Consider the following 20,464-nt stretch of genomic DNA (forward strand, 5'->3'; position numbering starts at 1 on the left):
AGTGGTTGGTCACGTTGTCCTGTGTTCAAGAACAATGAAAACACCTGACTCACAAGAGTACTTTGTTTACCACCCCCTTCTCCCTCTTTCTTTTCACTCTTTCTGTCTCTCTCTCTTTTTTTCCCTCCCCATCCTCTCTGTCTCTCTCTCTCTCTCTCTCTCTCTCTTTCCTCCCCCTCTGTCTCTCTCTCTCTTTCCTCCCCATCCTTTCTCTCTGTCTCTCTCTGTCTGTCTCTCTCTCTCTCTTTCCTCCCCATCCTTTCTGTCTCTCTCTCTCTCTTTCCTCCCCATCCTTTCTCTCTCTGTCTCTGTCTCTCGCTCTCTGTCTCTCTCTCTCGCTCTCTTTTCCCTCCCCATCTCCTCTCTCTCTCTCTCTCTCTCTCTCTCTCTCTCTCTCTCTCTCTCGTTCTCTTTTCCCTCCCCATTCTCTGTCTCTCTCTCTCTCTCTCTCTCTCGTTTCCCTCTTTCTCCCCTTCACCCCTAGACACATATGGTCAGTCCTCCAACCCCACCATGGCCTACCCTCCCCCCAGGACACAAACGTACCGGCCCCTGGCCAAGAGCCCGTCGGACAACGGAGGCCCCGGGACCTTCAGGGAGCCCTCCCCCGTGCCACCGCCGCCCCCGCCCATGCCCTCCCTCCTCCAGCTGAGGTCCAGAGACAGCGACCGGGAGCGAGACTCGCCCGACACCATGTAAGACACAGCGGTCTGGTTTTCTTTCGCTTGGTCCAAGACCCATGGCTAGTTAGTCTGCATCTTAGGCTTAGACTTAGGCCTAGTCTGCAATGTAAGACATAGGCCTTGGACCTAGACCTAGTCTTAGTCCTTACGTAGGCCTAGTCCCCCTGAGACCCTCACCTTAGGGGATACCTTAGCTCTAGAACCTAGACCTAGGCTAGTGTCATGCCTTTGGCAGCACCTTAAACTTGGACCAAGATCACACTGATGTCTTTTTTTCATATATTTTTTTCTCACCAGGAATCAGTGGGGCCCTCCCGATAGGAAAGTGGACACTAGAAAGTACCGCGCCGAACCCCGGAGTATCTTTGAGTACGAGCCAGGGAAGTCATCCATTCTGGAGCAGGAGAGGCCGGTGAGTGGCCATAAGCACATCTCTGTCACTGTTATACTGGCCAACATCAGGGTGTCAAACTCAGTTCCTGGAGGGCCATGTATTTGCTGGTTTTTATTACTTCCTTTCAATTGGTGTCCAAGTAGACTGCCGGAAATAGATACATTCATCCGACAACCAGGTGAGGGGAGTTCCTAACTAACAATGGTCTTAATTGATCAATCAAGTACAAGGGAGGAGCGGAAACCCGCTGACAGTCGGCCCTCCAGGAATTGAGTTTGACACATTGTCATTATCCAAGTCATTTAAAACTCTATTACCCATAATCACCCTGTAATCTACAGCCTCCTTGGTTCCTAATAAGCGAGTGATCTTCAACTCTCAGTCCTGGAGAGCTAAATGGAGGTGCAGGCTTTTGTTCCCACCCAGCACGAATACACCCGATTCCAGATATTAAGGTCCAGAGTGAATAAGAGGTGTGTTTAGAGCTGGATTGGAACAAAACCCTCTACACACAAAGGCTCTGTCTACAGGAACAGAGTTGGAGACCCCTGACCTACGCTCTAGGAAGAAGCCTTTAGAGGTACCTCAGCCATTATGGGGATAAACACATTTCTATTACGTGTTCCGAACTGGTCTAACTGACTGACTGACTGCTATTTTGGGCTGATATGCTTGTTAAGGTTGAGTAGGAAAGCAATTATATAATAGCGGTATTTTTAAGCCCAAGGGGGGATGTATCCTCGATGGCGTATTTTTAGAAAGGTAATGGCCTTTGAATATTAATAATATAGATGCTCTGTTAGTGAACTTCTGTTTCGTATTAATGTGAATTCTGAAATTGGTCATAAAACTAATTTAAGAATATGAATGTCCCATGTGCTTTATATTTATATAAAGTGCATTCGGAAAGTAGTCAGACTCCTTGACTTTTTCCACATTTTGTTACGTTACAGCCTTATTCTAAAATTGATTAAATTACTTTTTTTTCCTCATCAATCTACACACAATACCCCATAATGACAAAGCGAATGTATTACAAATAAAAAACTGAAATACTTATTTATAAGTATTCAGACCCTTTGCTATGAAACTCGAAATTGAGCTCAGGTGCATCCTGTTTCGATTTATCATCCTTGAGATGTTTCTACAACTTGATTGGAGTACACCTGTGGTAAATTCAATTGAATTTGGAAAGGCACACACCTGTCTATATAAGGTCCCACAGTTGACAGTGCATGTCAGAGCAAAAACCAAGCCATGAGGTCGAAGGAATTGTCTGTAGAGCTCCGAGACAGGATTGTGTCGAGGCACAGATCTGGGGAAGGGTACCAAAAAATGGGGGGGGTGAAAGAGGGACAACTCTTCTGAAGTTAAGGACATTGTTTAGCTGAAAGCAGTCAAAAACGTTTAATTTCTGCAATCATAAACGTGATTTTCCTGTGATTTTATATATTTCCACACTATGAGGTTGAAATAAAACGGTGAAATTGTGAAAATGATGAAAACGCCCTTTTAGTGTAAGCGCTGTTTGAAAAGACCGCCTGAAATTTCAGCCTGTTTTGGTGGGATGGAGTTAGGGCCTGCATGGTGACATCACCAGGCGGTTAATTCATTAATAGACCAAAAAGAGAGTTCCAAACCTTCAGTTGTCCCCTTCCCACTCAGACCACTCCCAGACAGTCCTAGAGAAATTCTTGCTTGAGAAATTGCTCTTTGCTAAGAAGCTATTTTTGTTTCTTTTTGACCATTTTAATTAAACAATCACAGTAAGGTACTTAGTTGTTACCCAGAAATGATTTGATATTGAGATAAAAACGGTTGCATTGGCCCTTTTAATGTCTTTAGACAGGTTCTCCAGAACTACATGGCTTCCTCCCAAAGGGCACCCTATTCCCTATAGCAGTGGTATTCAAAGTTGGGGTCAACTGCCCTATAGTATAGGGAAAAGGGAGCAATTTGGCGCACACCCTAATGTGGGAATCAATCCAGGTAGAGCGCAGGGAGAGGAGAGGAGCAGGCGTGGGGAATATCAATGAGTCAGGGAAGTCTGGAATGCAGGGTGAGCTATAGGCTCCTCTATGCATCCCAACTACGCTGTCTCTTTCCCTGTTTCTCTCTCTAACAAAGCCACAATAAACCATGTTTCTAGCCTTCGTCACATCACCTTCGTGTGTATGTGTTTTTTTGGTCGTGGTGTGGGTCTCTCCGCTGCTTATGAAAACTAGCTCACACACATCCAGTCTGCCTCCTGCCTCTGTCTGGATAATGCATTCCGTAAAGAAGGTTATTATTAACATCTTGTGGTCCACTTCTTGGATTGTAGTCTGATCACTGCCAGTTAGCGCAATGACTGGAAGTCTGTGGGTAGCTACTAGCATGCTAGCAGATACTGTACCCATAGACTTCCAGTCATTGTGCTAACGCTAGTTACCATTGACTTGCAAAACGACCTCTAACTTCCTTCATACTGGACACAGATACATAAAAATGGTATCCACAAGTTCCTCTGACTCATTGCCAAAATCCCAAAGTATCCCTTTAAGTGGCTCCTGGCACTGGACATGGGTCACCCAGCAAGGGCTGGGGCTCAGCTGAGCCAGCTGGTAAAAGGCACCAGTGTTCTGGCCTTGTGGTATGAAGTAGCCAGAGGCGGGTGGCTGGTTGACCTCTGCAAACCTTTTTGTTCAGCGACGTCTGACACTCTACTTTCTTCTGGGCACGGCTCACATAGAGCCGCCTCCTGTTCAGCTCCTTCCTATTCATTTTATCGACCGCCTAAGGAGGTCATATATACTCCAATTAGACATAGATATATCAATGAGACTACACTCCCCTCCACAGTGCAATTCACCTCTTCCTGAGCTAAAGTAGCTGTTTTGCAAGTCCGATACAAAAATCACTTCCAAGAACGGCAATACAAGTGGGAAGCCTTTCCCCCAGCAGCTCATAAACTACATTTGCCAGTAGACACTGGGGTGGTAAATGTCACTGCCGGTCTGCAGTGTGCCGGGGCACTGCAGTGAATCACTCCTCCGCTCCACAGTAAACCTCATTGAAAGTGACTGAGGAATAATCCCCAGGACTGGTGTGTAGGAGTCGTTCTAGCATTCTGTAGTCCTTCGGGAGAGGAGGTGGGAGAGCGGGGGTTCTTGTATGTTCAGTTCTGGTGAATTTTGCTCCAGGTGCAAAAGTTAACTTTAAAATGTATGCTCAGAGTATTGGGCAGAATACATGTTGAAGGTTTACATGAGACTTTTAGAAAGTATCCAGCCAATTCATTTATTAAGTTAAACCAACTTTCTTTTTTTACCTCACTTACTTACTCAGGGCCACGTTCAGCAGGATGCAGTGGTGTGCAACGCTTAATTCAACGTATATGGTGCTGTTCTGAACAATCAGTTGAAGAATGTTGTGATTATAATTGCCCAGAGGGAGATTTTGTATGGTGTGCTGCAGAACTTTTGATTTCAAAATGGTCACAACCATATTGATCAGGTCACACCCTGCCAAATCCTCCAAATGAGAGTAAACGAACCTCGAAGACTGTTGAAGAACGGCGCGTTCAGCAGGACCTAATGTTTTGGAACGTTCAGATATAAATATGCTTTCTAGAACAAACATGACTCTCTGACATGTAGAATAAGGAATCATGTTGGCTCTATTCATGGAATTTCTATCAACGATTGATAATGTTTGGCTACTGAACGTGGCCCAGGTGTGCCGAAATGAACCAGAGTTGTATAGGTCTGATGACATGAAGATATTGCCCTCTGCTGGACAAGTGTAAACATTACAACACTTTAATAATTTTCTGCTCTGGTTTGGTGCTGTATAGTTAGTGAGTGACTGGTGAGGAGAGCATGTGTGGTGTCACGCTAAAGACAGCAAAGACACTTTTCATACAGGACTGTTCAACAGATGGTGATGCGGTTTAGTTTCTTAACCTCAGGACACTTTATGAGCCAATGTTATATTATCTTTAGCACTGAATTTAATTGGCCATTCTCCTTCAACCAATTCAATTAATCAGTTTTTCCATTATTTGAATGAGATGTGGAAAGTAACCAAGTAAAATTCATTGCACAGCAATACTTTCTATAATATTATTACATGCGTGTTACATGCGAAGTTCGCCCCCAAAATAATTAGTGTAATGGTGTGTGCCCTGGTTAGCAACACTGTTTTTGTCGCTTTACCCTGGTGTTAAACTCTCCATCCGGACCCACTCTTCTTTACCCATCAACTCCTGCAGCCGTGCGCTGCGCACCCTATCCTAACCATGACATCCATATCTCTCTATGTGCTTTGTCTTCCACCTCTCTCTCCCTCCCTCTTTCTCTGTCACTCTCCGCTCTCTCCAGACCTATGAGTTAAACCCAGATGACATAGATTTAGAGAACGAGCCTTGGTATAAGTTCTTTTCCGAGCTGGAGTTCGGCCGTCCGGTAAGTGAGGGTCCGTAACTCCCACCTCGGCATCCCCCGCCTTAGGTATACCCTTCTCCCCCCACTCCCCTCTACCCGTTCAGTGTTCACCCCACTGTAGCTGGGTGGGAATAATGTAGCCCAGGAGTCGTCCAACTCTCGGACTGGAGAGCTAGTGGGTGTGCAGGCTTTTGTTCCAGCCCAGCAGTAACACACCTGATTCAACAAAAGGATGTTGTTTGTTTTTGCAACCCAGCACTAGCGTAAAATGAGTCATCGGTCTTCAGTCTGGACGGAGATTGGTCGAATCAGGTGTTTTTAGTGCTGGATTGGAACAAAAGCATGCACACCCAGTAGCAGAACCCGGAGTCTGGGGACCTTCCTGTTGTAGTTGCTTTGGCATGCTGTTGGGTGTTGGGTGCTGTGGTGGTCGCCTGTTGTGTGTAGCGCCTTGTGACTGGTCTTCTTGTGTCTCTGCGGCTTGGAGAGTTGGTTTTGCGTAGTATGGCTGTCTCATTATCAGCTGGCCTTGTGACGCGTTGAAAGCTGGAAATACTGCAAAACGATGTCCCAAGTTAACATGGATTGGTCCTTTTTATCACAAAAATCCTCCTACAAAGGGAAACCTCTTTTCCTACATTGTAAAATTTCCAATTTTTCACGAACAAAATGCAGGTTCTTTTGCAGTGTGCTTACCGCTATTAATAATCTAGTGGAGCAGCCAGTAGAACTGAGCAGAACAGAGATCAATCGAAATAACACGCTAATTAAAATCGACAAATGAATCCGCTGCATCTGGTCAGAGCACCGTTCTGCACAGTTCTGCACTGTTCTGCACCGTTCTGCACCGTTCTTCATGCTCCTCTTGTATGTTGTAGCTTGTGTGGTTTGTTTCTGTTTGCTAGTTTAGACATTTTGGTTTCTACCCCTTCTCCCCAAAGTCTCAACTCTTTCACTCCTCCTAAACTTTAGGCAACCTAAGAGATTAAAGGTACTGGATTGAGTTCCCGTTTTCCACCATATTCCTTGCACCAGTCCCATTCCTTTGAAATCCATGAGAGGAAGTGTACAAGTGCACACTTTGGGGAAAAGGGCGAGAAACACTCTGTTTGTTCTAAGTTGGTCTGTTGTTCGGTCGAGGAAATGGACTTCTTCTGAATGTTTAGCTAGAAAGGCAGTCTAGAAAACGACTCTGATGTCATGCAGAATAAGGAATGATCAGATTTATATATCACATTTCTAGCTGTAATATTCTTCATGTTGCACCCTGACCCCATGACTGAATAAACCCAAGACAACGTACTCTGAGAAAGATAGAAAAGGTTCCTTAATGCGCATGGTTTAAGGTTAATTTTGAGAGGGATGGTTCCACCAATATCATGTTTTAGCTAGTCCGTCTTCACAACTGAATCACTGCACTGTAGTGCATAGATGCCCCTTCACTCTGCCTTCTGCCTCTCACTCTCACAATCTGCATGTCTCTCTGTGTGAGTGTGAGTGTGTGTGTGTGGTTGCTTGCTTGTGTGTTGCTTTGTGGTTATGGGTGTGTAGATGTGCCTAGCAGTAGTGAGTGTGTGTTAGAGCTAATATAATGTACTAGGTGTGTTCAAAATGGCTTAATCATAACTGCAATGTGTGTTTGTGTGCATAATATGCATTTGTGCGTGTGTGTTTGAGTGTGTGTGCAGCGCGTCTGAAACCCGTCAGTCTTCAGTTCCTCTGTGCTCTAACGGATGTCACTTTCCTCTCTCCACCTTGTTTTTTTCTCCCCATGACGTCACTGCCTCTCCTCCTCCTCCTCCTCCACTCCATCTTCACCTCCTCCTCCTCCTCCTCCTCTTCCTCCTCACCTCTGCTTGGGGCTCAAGCCTCCTAAAAAACGGCTGGATTATAATCCAGACATCTGCCCTCGCCGACTCACCGAGGTAAACATTGTCATTCATGACATTCATGAGCATTGTGGGAATGGGAGGTTTGGGTGGGAGTTGAAAAGCCTGGTTCCAGATAATTGTGTGCTGTTTTGCCAACTCCTTGTCACTCATTGTCACGCCAAACATGTTAGGCATGACTAGGGTTGCAAAATCCCGGGAACTTTCCCAAAATTCCACGGTTTTCCAGAAATCCTGGTTGGAAGATTCCTGGAATTACGAGGGAATAAGCAGGACATTTGGGGTAAAGGGACCGGAATTTTGCAACCCTAGGCATGGCAATTCCATAAGGAGTTGGCAAGAGCGTACCAACAGACTGTCACTTAGGCTAAGAGTTCGTAACGCAAACCTTGCTAAACAATTATAGTCTTAGATTGCTTTATTACTGATTTGGATGAAAACGGCCATACTTACTGTGACTATACATGTTATTAGGCTACTGTATGTCGACACAGGCACATCATATAAACGCTATGTAGCAACGTGTACCTACACTGTAATTACACTATACCTATGGAACTATGTAACTAGATGGCTGATGGGGCCAGTTGTTGCACAGTATCACCATGTATAGTACACCGTAGCAGGACATTTTCATATGGCCTCATCTCTCAGCATCCATATCATGTCATTTATCAAGTCATAGTCATCTCTTTATTGCATCTTCAACTGCCTGTATTTACAATGGCCTTTCTGCTAGTGACTCAACTCAGTGTGTTATTACTAGATATAAACCGGGTGGTTCGAGCCATGAATGCTGATTGGCTGTTCGAATTACTGTTCGAATTACATTTGTAATCAGTTTATAATAGCAATAAGGCACCTCGGGGGTTTGTGGTATATGGCCAATATACCACGGCTAAGGGCTGTATCCAGGCACTCCGCGTTGTGTCGTGTTTAAGAACAGCCCTTAGCCATGGTATATTGGCCATATAGCACCCCACCTCGGGCCTCATTGCCCAATTGGCATAAACAGTACTGCTCTTATGTATTTCCAATATGGATGACAGTTACTCAAGAATCTTGTTTATCAATTATGTCTATCAATTTATCTCTCTCTCGCTATCTCTCTTGCTATCTCTCTATCTAATTGATCTATTGACAGCTTATTATTGATGTGAATCTCAAGACTGTATAAATTGTAAAGGTTGCTATCAACCCATGTATATCATGTCAGATGTAAAGCTCATACCTGAATAGGGAAGCTTTGGGATTTAATATGTATCTGCTGATCTAGGATCAGTTTTCTTGTTGGAATCAAAATGGATAAGATGATATGGACAAGGAGGACCTGTTCCTAGATCAGCACAGGGCTCAGGTCTGTAGCATAGGGTAGAAGCTGCTGTGCTTTATGCTTTGTTGCCACAAGGAGCCAATCCAATGATCCAAAGAGTCCATTTCGGGTCTTTCAGGGGCGCGTCTTAATCTCAAAGCCTAAAAGTGTGAAAGAGCGCCTCCCTCGCACTCCCCTTTAGTGCTTCCCTCATGCCCTTTCTCCCTCCTGAAAGAACCCCTCAAACAGACCGAGGTCAGAGTTCAACAGAATCAGCGGTCACAGCTCTCAGCGCACCCGGTAGGCCCCTCCGAGCTTCCATACACACGCCATGTGGAACCTACCTCCGTCACGGCGTCAGCCGGGGGAGCGTTTTGAGCGTGGCGCCACGGCGGTAGCGGCGGCGTGCGAGCTGAGCATTGTGTGTACCACCGCCTCCTCCACCAGTCTTTGTTCGTGCGGCGCTCACTCTTCCTCTCCCTCCCTTTTGTTGTCTGCCCTCTTTCAGACGTCGCTGTACTTCGCTCCGACTGCTGACCGGGTTCCAGAGAGGCCGGCGAGGTGAGTCTTCAATTCACTCTCTCTCTCTCTCGCTTTCTTTTATTCTCTGCCTCACTCTATCCCCCTCCTCCCTCTCGCTCTCTTTCTTTCACACCAGCAGTAGGCCATGTAGTGTTGCGGCGCAGCGTCCCAAACTCTCTCTCTCTCTCTCTCTCTCTCTCTCTCTCTCTCTCTCACAAGGAGACTGTGTTTTGTAGCTCTGCTCTTTGAACATACGTCAGTGTGTTTGTGTCAATGTGTGTGTGGCGGGTGACTCCACACACACACCCCCTCCCCAACCCTGCATACATTATCCGCTCAGCCTATTGATTCTGTCCTTCAACCCTGTCCCCCTTCTCTCCTCTCCTCTCCTCCCGTTCCCTTTCACCGATCCTAGGCTTAATCAGTTCTGTTTGCTCTAAGTGAATGGGATGGTTGAAAAGAGGATATTATGAATAAACCCATATCATTCATGGAAGACTTTGACTGGGGTTGCATTCAGTATAGTTGAATGTCTAGTAGCCTGGTTAAACCACACTAGAAGTCTTGATGTTGATCTTAATCTTAAGGCTTTTTTTTTCAAGGAGCCCTTTTTTAATTTTTTGACAGTGCAGTTAATAATTAGATTGGGAGAGGGTTACAATGAGGAAAGGCACAGACTGTCGGCCGAGCCTGGGCTCGAATCGCTCGTCGCCAGGGGGCATGTGTAGTCCGGAGTCGGGACTCTGGCGCAGGTCTAGGGCATTTTAAGGAACAATAGCAGTCATGCTACATCATCCTAATGTGAACTCCATTGAATTGATGGTGATGATAACGTATTTATGAATGAGTAATGTTCAACAAATTAGCTTTGTTCTTTAAAGGTCTATTTTACCAGTTTCTTTTGTTCCTTAATAGTGTCTCTTTGTTGAAAAAGGCAATGAATGCTTTTTATACCAAAGGGAACTATAACCCAGGATATTATACGAACTGGGTCAAAGGAACAATCTGTCATATTTCCTTGAATTGAAATATTAATTGAAGTGTGAGAGTAGTTGGCATACATTTCCCAACGATGTATCGTGTTCTTTTCCAAACAAAGTGGTGGGGCTGTCGTTGGGCTTAAACACAGTCCCTGTTCGAATGATTTGAAAACGTACTTCCTCCCTTGAGGTAATGACTGATTTAGAAATAGAAATGAGTGAACAGGTGACAGACTGTGGAATGTGGCTTTAATACGGTTTGTTGTGTTCCAGTGCTGCCAGTGACTACAGGAAGAGGAGGAAGTCGGAGCCGTCGGGTGACCAGGGCAAGAACCAGGTCTCCCCAAAACCACTGGACCCCTACAGAGGCAGCAGCACACTGAGAAAACCAGCCACACGCTCCTCCCCCTCCTCCCCATCCAGAGCCAAAGGTACTCACACAGATATATACACACACATACATACATACTGGTACATACATAATGTATATACATTCACAAACACTGGACCCCTACAGAGGCAGCACACTGAGGAAACCTGACATCCACTCCTCCCCTTCGAGAGGCAAAGGTACACAACACACACACACACACAATGCAAACAGAGACGTATGTACACACACACTCACACATACATAGGCATACACACACACACACACACACACTGGATCCCTATAGAGCCTGCACCGGCCATGAATGAGAAACCCATAAAGGATACAGACGCGCACTCATACACACACACACTCAATACAATCAACCTCCCTGTCTTCCGATGTACAAGCGTTCTCAAATGCACACACCCAAAAACACACACACACACTCAATCTTAACAACCTATCCCTTGCAGATGTACAAGCATTCATTAACACACGTACGTACGCACACACACACACACACAAACACACACACACACACACACATTCTCTGTGCTCACTCACTCTATGCCCGACAGCAATTATACAGTACACAAGCCCACTAAGTTACAAATCTCCTCTTCTCACGCTATGCTGAGGGCCTCTTCCAGGTCAAGGAGCATCCAACCCAGTCTCTATTGCCTTGTGTTGACACTGTAAACAAACAACAATGTTCCACGAGCTAATGGGAATGTTCTAACTCCGTGTTTCTCAAACCGCTAGGATTCCAGACTAGCGCTAACACGTCTCAAACAAATCGATAAATCAACATATAACCATGCCGTTGATTACATTTACATTTACATTTTAGTCATTTAGCAGACGCTCTTATCCAGAGCGACTTACATGAGCAATTAGGGTTAAGTGCCTTGCTTAAGGGCACATCGACAGATTTTTCACCTAGTCGGCTCGGGGATTAGAACCAGCGACCTTTCGGTTACTGGCACAACGCTCTTACCCACTAAGCTACCTGCCGCCCGATTAGTCTAATCGGGTGTGTTAGTACTGGGCTGGAGCAAAAATGTGCACCCCCATCTGGATCCCCCCCCAGGAATGGATTGGGAAACAATGTTCTTGTGTAACAACGTCTGTTGTGTAGTGTCGTCTAATTCCGTTCATTATGTTCACAGGTTTTCTCTCTCCTAGTGTGGGGTCAACAGAAAAGATTAGCGGTACCTGTTTTGTAATCTATTCGTTATCTGCCTTTGTCAGTTCTACATCTCTGTTTCTGTTGCATGTACACTAAGTGTACAAAACATTAAGAACCCCTTTCCTAATATTAAGTTGCACCCCCTTTTGTACTCAGAACAGCCTCAATTTGTCGGGGCATAGACTCTACAAGGGGTCGAAAGCATTCCACAGGGATGCTGGCCCATGTTGACGCCAATGCTTCCCATAGTTGTGTCAAATTGGCTGGATGTCCTTTGGGTGGTGGACCATTCTTGATACACACAGGAAACTGTTGAGCGTGAAAAACCCAGCAGCGTTGCAGTTCTTGACACAAACCGGTGTGCCTGGCACCTACTACCATACCCCGTTCAAAGGCACTTAAATGTTTTGTCTTGCCCATTCACCCTCTGAAATGCACACATACACAATCCATGTCTCAATTGTCTCAAGGCTTAAAATCCTTCTTGAACCTGTCTCCTCCCCTTCATCTACACTGACTGAAGTGGATTTAACAAGTTACATCAGTAAGGGATCATAGCTTTCACCTGGTCAGTCTATGTCATGGAAAGAGTAGGTGTTCTTAATGTTTTGTACACTCAGTGTACAGTATATCGTGAAAAGGATGTGAGATGTGTAAATGTAAATCTCTCTCTCTCTGTCTCCACCATTGTCCTCTGTGTTTGGCACAATGGAACTGATGTTCAAGTGCTCCGTTTTAGCCTCTCTCTCGTTCTCGCCCTCTCTCCACCTTTGCATGATGAAGGCGATGTTCGAGTGCTCTGTTATAGCCTCAATTTCTCCCTCCCTATTTCATTACCTCTGTATTCCTCTCTCTTTCTTCGTGGATAAAATCTTCTCCTCTTTTTCTCTCTACCACGCTGCTCTGGTTTATGGGATCGTCTGAAAGGTGGGGACGCGTGCGACATGACCTGCTCCCCCGGTTTGAGCTCTTCCCCGGGCCCGTACCTCCGCTCTCCTCTCTCCCCCATGCCCTCCAACCTCGCCCACCGTCGCTACGACGACGATGCCAACCCGGGGGTCGCCTCCTCGCCCCTCAAACGCACCATCTGCTTCAAGAACGGCTGGCAGACGCGGCGGCAGGACGCCGAGACATGGAGCAGTGCCGAGGACGTGCCGTCCTCGCCCGCAAAGCTGAAGTCGCGTAGCTGCGACAACCTGCTCAATGACGGGCACCCGGGTGGCACCGGCGGGCACAAGGCTACCCGTTCAGAGAGTGCCGGGTCACTGGTATTCGACAACCCATCTGGGCAAACCGCCTCATCCTCTACCCGCTCCCTGCCTCGCCCGCACCGGCGACGGGCCCACGACGCGCCAGGCTTCCTGAAGCTCTACCGCAAGATGCACCACATTGACCGTGCCCAGCTGCTGCCATCTGACGTCATCCGCTCGGTCCGTGCCCGCATCCTGGAGCTGGAGCGCCAGCCGCACCTCTTCCCCCGAAAACTCTCCCCCTGGGGTCCATCGTGGGGCCTGGAGGTCCCTCGCGATACTGTGCCAACACGCATCTCCACGTACGAGCAACTCATCCAGAAGTCCAAGTCCATGCCTGACTTGGGCGATAGCGAGGTCCCGTCCGGTGCAACCACGCCCGGCGGGTCATCGTCCCGCGCCAGTAGTGGCGGGGGAGGAGGCGGTGGGGGCAGGGAGACACCCGGGTACCCCACACGCCGTTTCTCCATCGAGTCTCTTCTAGAAGAGGACATTAACAATGGGAATGGGAACGGGACGTCCCATCATGCTTTGGACCACCATCACACTCAACAGGGGGCGAGAAGCCCGCCCGAGGGTCAGCCCCGCCTCGCCCTGGACCCCCACCACCGTGATTTCCCCGCCCCACTCGTTTCTCGACGCGCCACTGTCCCGGGGGGCGAGTACTCTGACTCGGAGCAGGATGCGGCTGCCTCGGACCTCAGTGACTTTGTCCAAGTCGAAGGATCCTCCTTCTGCAGCGAGAGCGAATTCGACCACTGCTCGCTAACCTCGTCAGTGGAGAGCTTCTACGGCCCCTCCTCCCACCACCACCTTCGCCACCGCCACAGCCACCACAACCCCAGTCATCAGTCTCTCGGTCAGGGCCAGGGCTACCAGCACCGTCACCTCATCAGCTCGTGTAAAGGACACTGCCCGGCCTCCAACACCCGCTTCACAACCATGCTGCGACACGAGCGGGAGCGGGCCCGCCAGGAGCTCCGGCAGAAATCCCCCCAGACACAGCAAACCAGACACGGGGGAAGGGGAGGGAGCGGAGGGGACCACCATGCCCTACCCACCTCGTCCCAAGCAGCCCAAACCCAGCAGGGGATGTCCAAGCTGGCCTTCCTCGTCAGCCCCGTGCCTTTCCGAAGGAAAAAGGATGATTCTCCACCTACTTCGAGAAGGAGTAGTGGAGGTCGAAGTACCAGGCCCAAGTCTAAAGAAGCCGTCTATGAAGCTTTGGATGCTGCCTTGAGGGATATCTACGAGCACATCCGAACGGAGCGAGGCCGGAGCGGCGCTAGGCTACCGGACGATAGCATCCTCCGGAGGCTACTGGCTGAGATCCTCCCGGATGTGCCCGAGAGGAGCTCGTCGTTGCGGGGACAGAGGGGGAGCCGCAAGGGGGGTCCCTCCTCGAGCTCCTCGTACCCCGACGGGAGTCCAACGGCGTACGGCTCATCGTCGCGGCTACAGTCTCCGCGGCTACAGTCGCCGCTAAGTGCCTGTTACGGTCGTCATACCGACGCCTCCAATAACAACGACTATGGAGAGGAGCTGAGCAATGGTAACGCAGGTGGAGCACACACACACACACACCTACTATACACATACAGTACACATACTTGTACTATATACACACACACACACAAACACACCCCAGCCCTCAGTCCATCATCTCCCTCCTCGACTCTCCCCAGTACTGCCTGCCTGTGACCACCTCCCCTCCTACCAGTCACTTTGCTCCAGCAATGGGCCAATGAACAGAGCTGAGGTTAAAGAAGCCCTGTTCCTATTGGCTCATCCTCAAGACACCCAGGGACCGCATGCTTCCTCTTCATTCCCTTATATGGTTAAATGACTGTGTTGTTGACTGTATTTGGTTCCCTATTATTTTGAGCTGTATCGGCCCATCCATGACTAGGTTTGGTTGTGTTATTGTTGGTGTATTTCTGTTTTTGCTGTGTTGTTTCACTCCCCTTTTGTTCTGTACCTCTTTCTTTCATGTTGAACCACTTGTATTTATGATTTTGTTATGGATGGTTTATCAGTTGGATTAATATATTTTTGGAATGTACAGTGAGCTCAAAGTATTGGGACAGTAACACCGTTATTGTTGTTTTGGCTCTGTACTCCAGCACTTTGGATTTGAAATGATACAATGACTATGAGGTTCATCCTTAAGAGTCTATTGACGCACCCATGGAAGATGGCAGAGCTAAAGTGGTGTTTGTCAGACCATGAGACATCCCGATATGGAAGGTTTATCAATTGGGTTAATATATTTTGGGGGATGTACAGTGAGCTCCAAAAGTATTGGGATAGTGAGTTGCTGGTATAAATGACTTATCCTTCTGTTCTCTTCTGTTCAAATGTTCTCTTCTCGTTTTGTGATGCATGCTTTTCCTTTTAATCATACTGCGCTACACTATCCAAGCCATGTGTTTTCCCTGAAATGGAAATAAAATGCATTTTAATTAATTAATTATGATTTAATTTTGTCATTTCCTGCCCGACACTCATTTCCTGGATGACATCACTACCCTGAATGACATCATCACCCATTGCGTGAACCAACATGGTTTACTCGGGGAGGCGCAACGCTACAGAATGCTAAGACACAGAATATATTGAATAGAACAGACATTCCTCTTTTAATCATGGAGAATGGACAATTGTGTCAGCTCTATGATGTTGCACTTCCACCTGCAACGTTCTGAACATTTCACCCTTCTGAATCCTCCCATGGGAAATGTAACGAATAGCGCCAACGTGATATTCTACATAAAAGACAATCATGTCAGTTTCTGCACAATACATTTCTGTCATGTCAGTTTCTGCACAATACATTTCTGTCTGAGCATGCTGTAACGGCTTCGCCCTTCTGAACATGCCTCCTGGTGTCACTGTGCATGTGTCGTCCCAACGCCATGGTAACACTGTTTTGTTGACCCTTATGATAACCCTTGACCCCTGTGCTGTTTGCCCTCACAGAGCAGGAGGCCTCCAGGGGGTACAGCGCCACCACCAGCGACGGGGGAGGGGGGCAGACCAGACGAGCCACCCCAGACAGAGAGGTAGCCAAACCAGAACTTTGATTTTCCAGACTAACTTTGAGGCCCCGATAGCCGAGTGATGAATGAGACTTGGAAGTATAGCATCGCGAGACTAGCTAAACCAGTACATCCCAGTGTTTCCCATAGATGTTTTATTTCCCAGGCGGGGCACATTAAATCTGCAACATTTTCAATTGAAATGAATTGAAGCCACATTCTTTTAGGTGTGGTCCAAAGAGCTAGACACCCCGTCTATTCAATGCGAGGGGAAACACTGGTACTCCTCATATTTAGATGTATTATATTTTCCTTTATTTCTAGCAGGCTATTACACTACTGGCCCAAAGGGGGCAGAAGTACTGATGGTTTTCTTCTCTACAATGATAAGATTTACATTTGAACATAATTGTATCATATCTGGTAACACATGACTGCTCTCTCCCCTCTCTCTATATACCTCCCTCTCTATATATACCTCCCTCTCTCTATATACCTCCCTCTCTATATATACCTCCCTCTCTCTATATACCTCCCTCTCTATATATACCTCCCTCTCTCTCTCTCTCTCTCTCTCTTTACCTATCTCTCTACCTCTCTCTCTCTCTCTCTCTCTACCTCTCTCTCTCTACCTCTACCTCTCTCTCTACCTCTCTCTCTCTCTCTCTCTCTACCTCTCTCTCGCTCTCTCTCTCTCTCTCTACCTCTCTCTCTCTCTCTCTCTCTCTCTACCTCTCTCTCGCTCTCTCTCTCTCTCTCTACCTCTCTCTCTCTCTCTCTCTCTCTCTCTCTCTCTCTCTCTCTCTCTCTCTCTCTCTCTCTCTCTCTCTCTCTCTCTCTCTCTCTCTCTCTCTCTCTCTACCTCTCTCTCTCTCTCTCTCATCTCCATCTTCATAGGTCTCCCATAAGCAGATGACCCAACTCATTCTCTTCTCTCTCCTCCATCAGAAGCAGCCTGCCAGAGCAATATATGACTTTAAGGCACAGACTGCTAAGTGAGTAGAGTGACTGAATGCAGTGAAATGGAGGGGGAGATACAGGGACCTTGGCGTGTGCTGCACTGGTTTGGAAGCATGTAGGCTGGGCATGCACGACGCTTGATACAGAGTCCGCTTTTCTTTGAGGGGGCCAAAGTTCCGATTTGCAACCTTTCATCTCAGTTATGGGCAATAACCTCATATTCGTTATCTCTAGCCCATTCCAGTGTCTACAAGTGAAAACTGTGATTTGCTCCTTTTTTTTGGTCAAATATAAATTGGTTTTCTAGGACTCTTCCTCCTTATATTATTTTACTACGGACCATAAAAAATTGCTTTGTTCACATACTATAGACACTTGTATGGTGCAGTGGGTAATGAATGCCTTGAAAGGCATGCATGGACGATTGCTTCTGCCATTGCTCTTCATACTAAAATGGTGCTTGGCTAGTCTCTAGACATCCAGGTTGCCTCCCACAATGTTCCAATGTTCCGGCTTGAAACGCCTAGAGTCTGGGCCCGAGACTAGTGCCTGGCTGGTTAACAATGTCACATTGATGATTCCAATGACTCAATGTGTATACCCTTAGAACACAGTGCTGCCAACACCATGGTTTTGGGTTTGATTCCTGCATGGGCCACGTATAATCAATACATGTCATTGGTAGCCGGTTTTCCAGATACAGTCCTTGACTGAAAAGCAATTTCAATAGAGATTCTCCATTGAGCATGACTTTTAGTTCAGGACTATGCTTAATCTGGGAAACCGACCCATAGAGACGGGTGTTGGGGGTTAAGCATCGTGTGACTATTGTTGCAGAGAGCTAACGTTCAAGAAGGGCGACGCGGTCAACATCATCAGACAGATCGACAGCAACTGGTACGAGGGAGAGCACCGCGGGCGACTGGGCATCTTCCCCATCTCCTACATAGAGGTAGAGGACATTGAGAGTGTGTGGGGTGAAAGGGATAGGGGGATACCTAGTCAGTTGTACAACTGAATGCATTCAACTGAAATGTCTTCGGCATTTAAACCAACTGAATCAGCACCGGAGAGCAGTTGTTGTTGGGGGTTAACTGCCTTCCTCAAGGGCAGAACGGCAGGTTTTTCCACCTTGCCGGCTCGGGGGATTAGAACCAGCGACCTTTCCGTTACTGGCCCAACGCTCTTAACAGCTAGGCTACCTGCCGCCCACCTGTGTGTGTGTGTGTGTGTGTGTGTGTCTCAGATGATAATGATTATGCTGTGTGTGTGTGTGTGTGTGTGTGTGTGTGTTGTGTCATCACCCAGCTTTGTGTGCAGTTTAATTGATTACTTCTCTGACCTATGCCTTCCCCCGATCTGTCCACACACACACACACACACACACACACACAGAAGATGCCATTGCCAGAGAAGCAGCAGCCGATTAGGCCTCCTCCACCAGCACACGTCAGAGAGATCGGGGAGGGGGTGGCCCGTTACAACTTCAACGCTGACACTAACGTGGAGCTGTCCCTCCGCAAGGTAAGGAGCGTGAGTGTGTGTTTGTGCACGAGGTTGTGCGTGCGTGTTAGTGTGATTGTGCATGATTCAATGCGCATGTCTGTTCACTGATGTCTTCATTTTCGTGTCTGTCTGTGTGTGTGTGTGTGTCTGTGTTTACGTGTGTGTGTGTGTGTTTACATACTCTGCAGGGTGAGCGGGTAGTCTTGCTGAGACAGGTGGACCAGAACTGGTACGAGGGGAAGATCCCAGACACCACCAAGCAGGGCATCTTCCCCGTGGCCTACATAGACATCGTCAAACGCTCGCCCTCCAAGAGCCCCGCCCCCTCCCACCACCCAGACCCCCACGGCTACCCCGGCAACAGGACACAGGGCTCCACGCCCACCAAGGTAGGGACAGAAGAAGAAGAATCTTTGATTAGTCCATACACGACTGGAAATGTGTCTTCTGCTCCGGTATACAGTACACACACATACACACGTTAGGCTGCAGAGGCTGAAGCAGAGGGCAGCCATAGTGCAGCTCCCAATGAGCAGGTCACTTGTTACAGTATGTAGTCACCAGTGGAGGCTGGTGAAAGGGAGGACGGCTCATAGTAATGGCTGGAACGGGTGTTTGATAGGGTTCTGTTCTAGTCATTACAATGAGCCCGTCCTCTGTTTTTAAAGTTACTCCAGCCACATGTTATCCAGTGCAGGGTGAAGTTGCCCTTAGACACTGATCTTGGGTCAGTTTTGCATTTCTCCCACTAATGTTTAAGGTTAGGATTGGGGGAGGGGGAGCTGATCCTAGATCTGTAACTAGGGGAAGTTTCACCCCACAGCCATGTTATACACTTCAAAACACTATTCAGCCACTATTGGCTCTTACAAGTGTTGGGACACGCCTCCGGGGAGGGCCCAAACTGGAGTAAACCAATAGTGACAGTCTGTCTTGGCAGATTTGAATTCTGTAGTTTTTTCCTAAGCGCTGTAAATGTGTTAGGGGTCCTACTTCCTCTCCTTTAAGAAACCTAAATCTTTACCATGCTATCTCAAGTGGCTGTCGACATGCTATGGCTTAAAGAGGAAGTCATGTCCACCCAGAGTGATAGCATTACAATGCTAACAGGGATGTTGAGTGTGGATTACAGTACCTCCTTGTCCATAGACTGCTTTCAGGGTAAAGAAACAAATACCTAAATATGTTACATCTCTGTACTATTCCTTTAATGGAGAGGCTTCACACAACAGGACCCAGACGCATGTAGAACATTTGAGCCTTGTGAAATATGTGTGTGTGCTAGAGAATGAGAAAGAGAGTGTATTGTTGGGTTTGGATGGCAGGGAAGCGGGACTAGCAGTGTGGATGAGTTTGTGTGCATCTTTCCCTCAGTCCATCACACCTCTCCATTCCTGGTGTGTAAGTCTCCGCTTTTCTCCCCCTTCTCTCTCTCTCTCTCTCCCTCCGGAGCCATTCGACAGCACTCCCACGCCCCCTTCCCTCCATCACCACCATCCCCCTCGCTCCACGCCCCCCTCCCCCCACACCCCTCCTCCTCCCGTGAAGACCCTCCGTCTGCAGGCCGTCACCAGCGAGTGGCTCTCCCTCACCCTCGGCCCCCCCTCCTCCGACACCCCTGTACCAACCACGCCACCCCCCTTCCCCCCAAGCCTCCTCCCTTTCCTGGAAGATCGGAGGGCCACCCCTCCCGCACCACCCAAACGAGGGCTCACCCCTCCACCACGAAACGCATCCAGTCGTCTCGCCACCTCCCACCCGGCTGTCAAGCAGTTTGACTTAGACTCCCCCCCCTCAGCCCCTCCTTTCTCTCCGTCCCCTCCTCCTGACTCCTCCTCTCCCTCCGCCTCCCCCGTGCCCGACTCCTTCCTGGGATACCTCAAAGAGAAGGGCCTAAGAGACAGTGAACAGAACGAACCACTGTCCCTAGCAGGCAGAGGGGGG

General features: G+C 47.9%; 1 protein-coding gene across 1 annotated transcript in view; it reads left to right on the forward strand.

Annotated features, from left to right (window-relative positions):
* sorbs2a (sorbin and SH3 domain containing 2a) overlaps positions 1-20,464 on the forward strand; it is a 75,403-nt gene that overhangs the window by 46,550 nt on the left and 8,389 nt on the right. Inside the window, exons 11-22 of the mRNA XM_084155109.1 lie at positions 485-695; positions 981-1,095; positions 5,439-5,522; positions 7,370-7,426; positions 9,211-9,263; positions 10,478-10,635; positions 12,694-14,577; positions 15,996-16,078; positions 16,952-17,049; positions 17,852-17,966; positions 18,410-18,538; positions 18,709-18,909. Coding sequence (XP_084011235.1) covers positions 485-695; positions 981-1,095; positions 5,439-5,522; positions 7,370-7,426; positions 9,211-9,263; positions 10,478-10,635; positions 12,694-14,577; positions 15,996-16,078; positions 16,952-17,049; positions 17,852-17,966; positions 18,410-18,538; positions 18,709-18,909 — 3,188 coding nt within the window. The remainder of the gene's footprint in view (positions 1-484; positions 696-980; positions 1,096-5,438; positions 5,523-7,369; positions 7,427-9,210; positions 9,264-10,477; positions 10,636-12,693; positions 14,578-15,995; positions 16,079-16,951; positions 17,050-17,851; positions 17,967-18,409; positions 18,539-18,708; positions 18,910-20,464) is intronic.

This window comes from Coregonus lavaretus (assembly GCF_964263955.1).
Source record: "Coregonus lavaretus genome assembly, chromosome: 38".
NCBI classification, from domain to species: Eukaryota; Metazoa; Chordata; class Actinopteri; order Salmoniformes; family Salmonidae; genus Coregonus; species Coregonus lavaretus.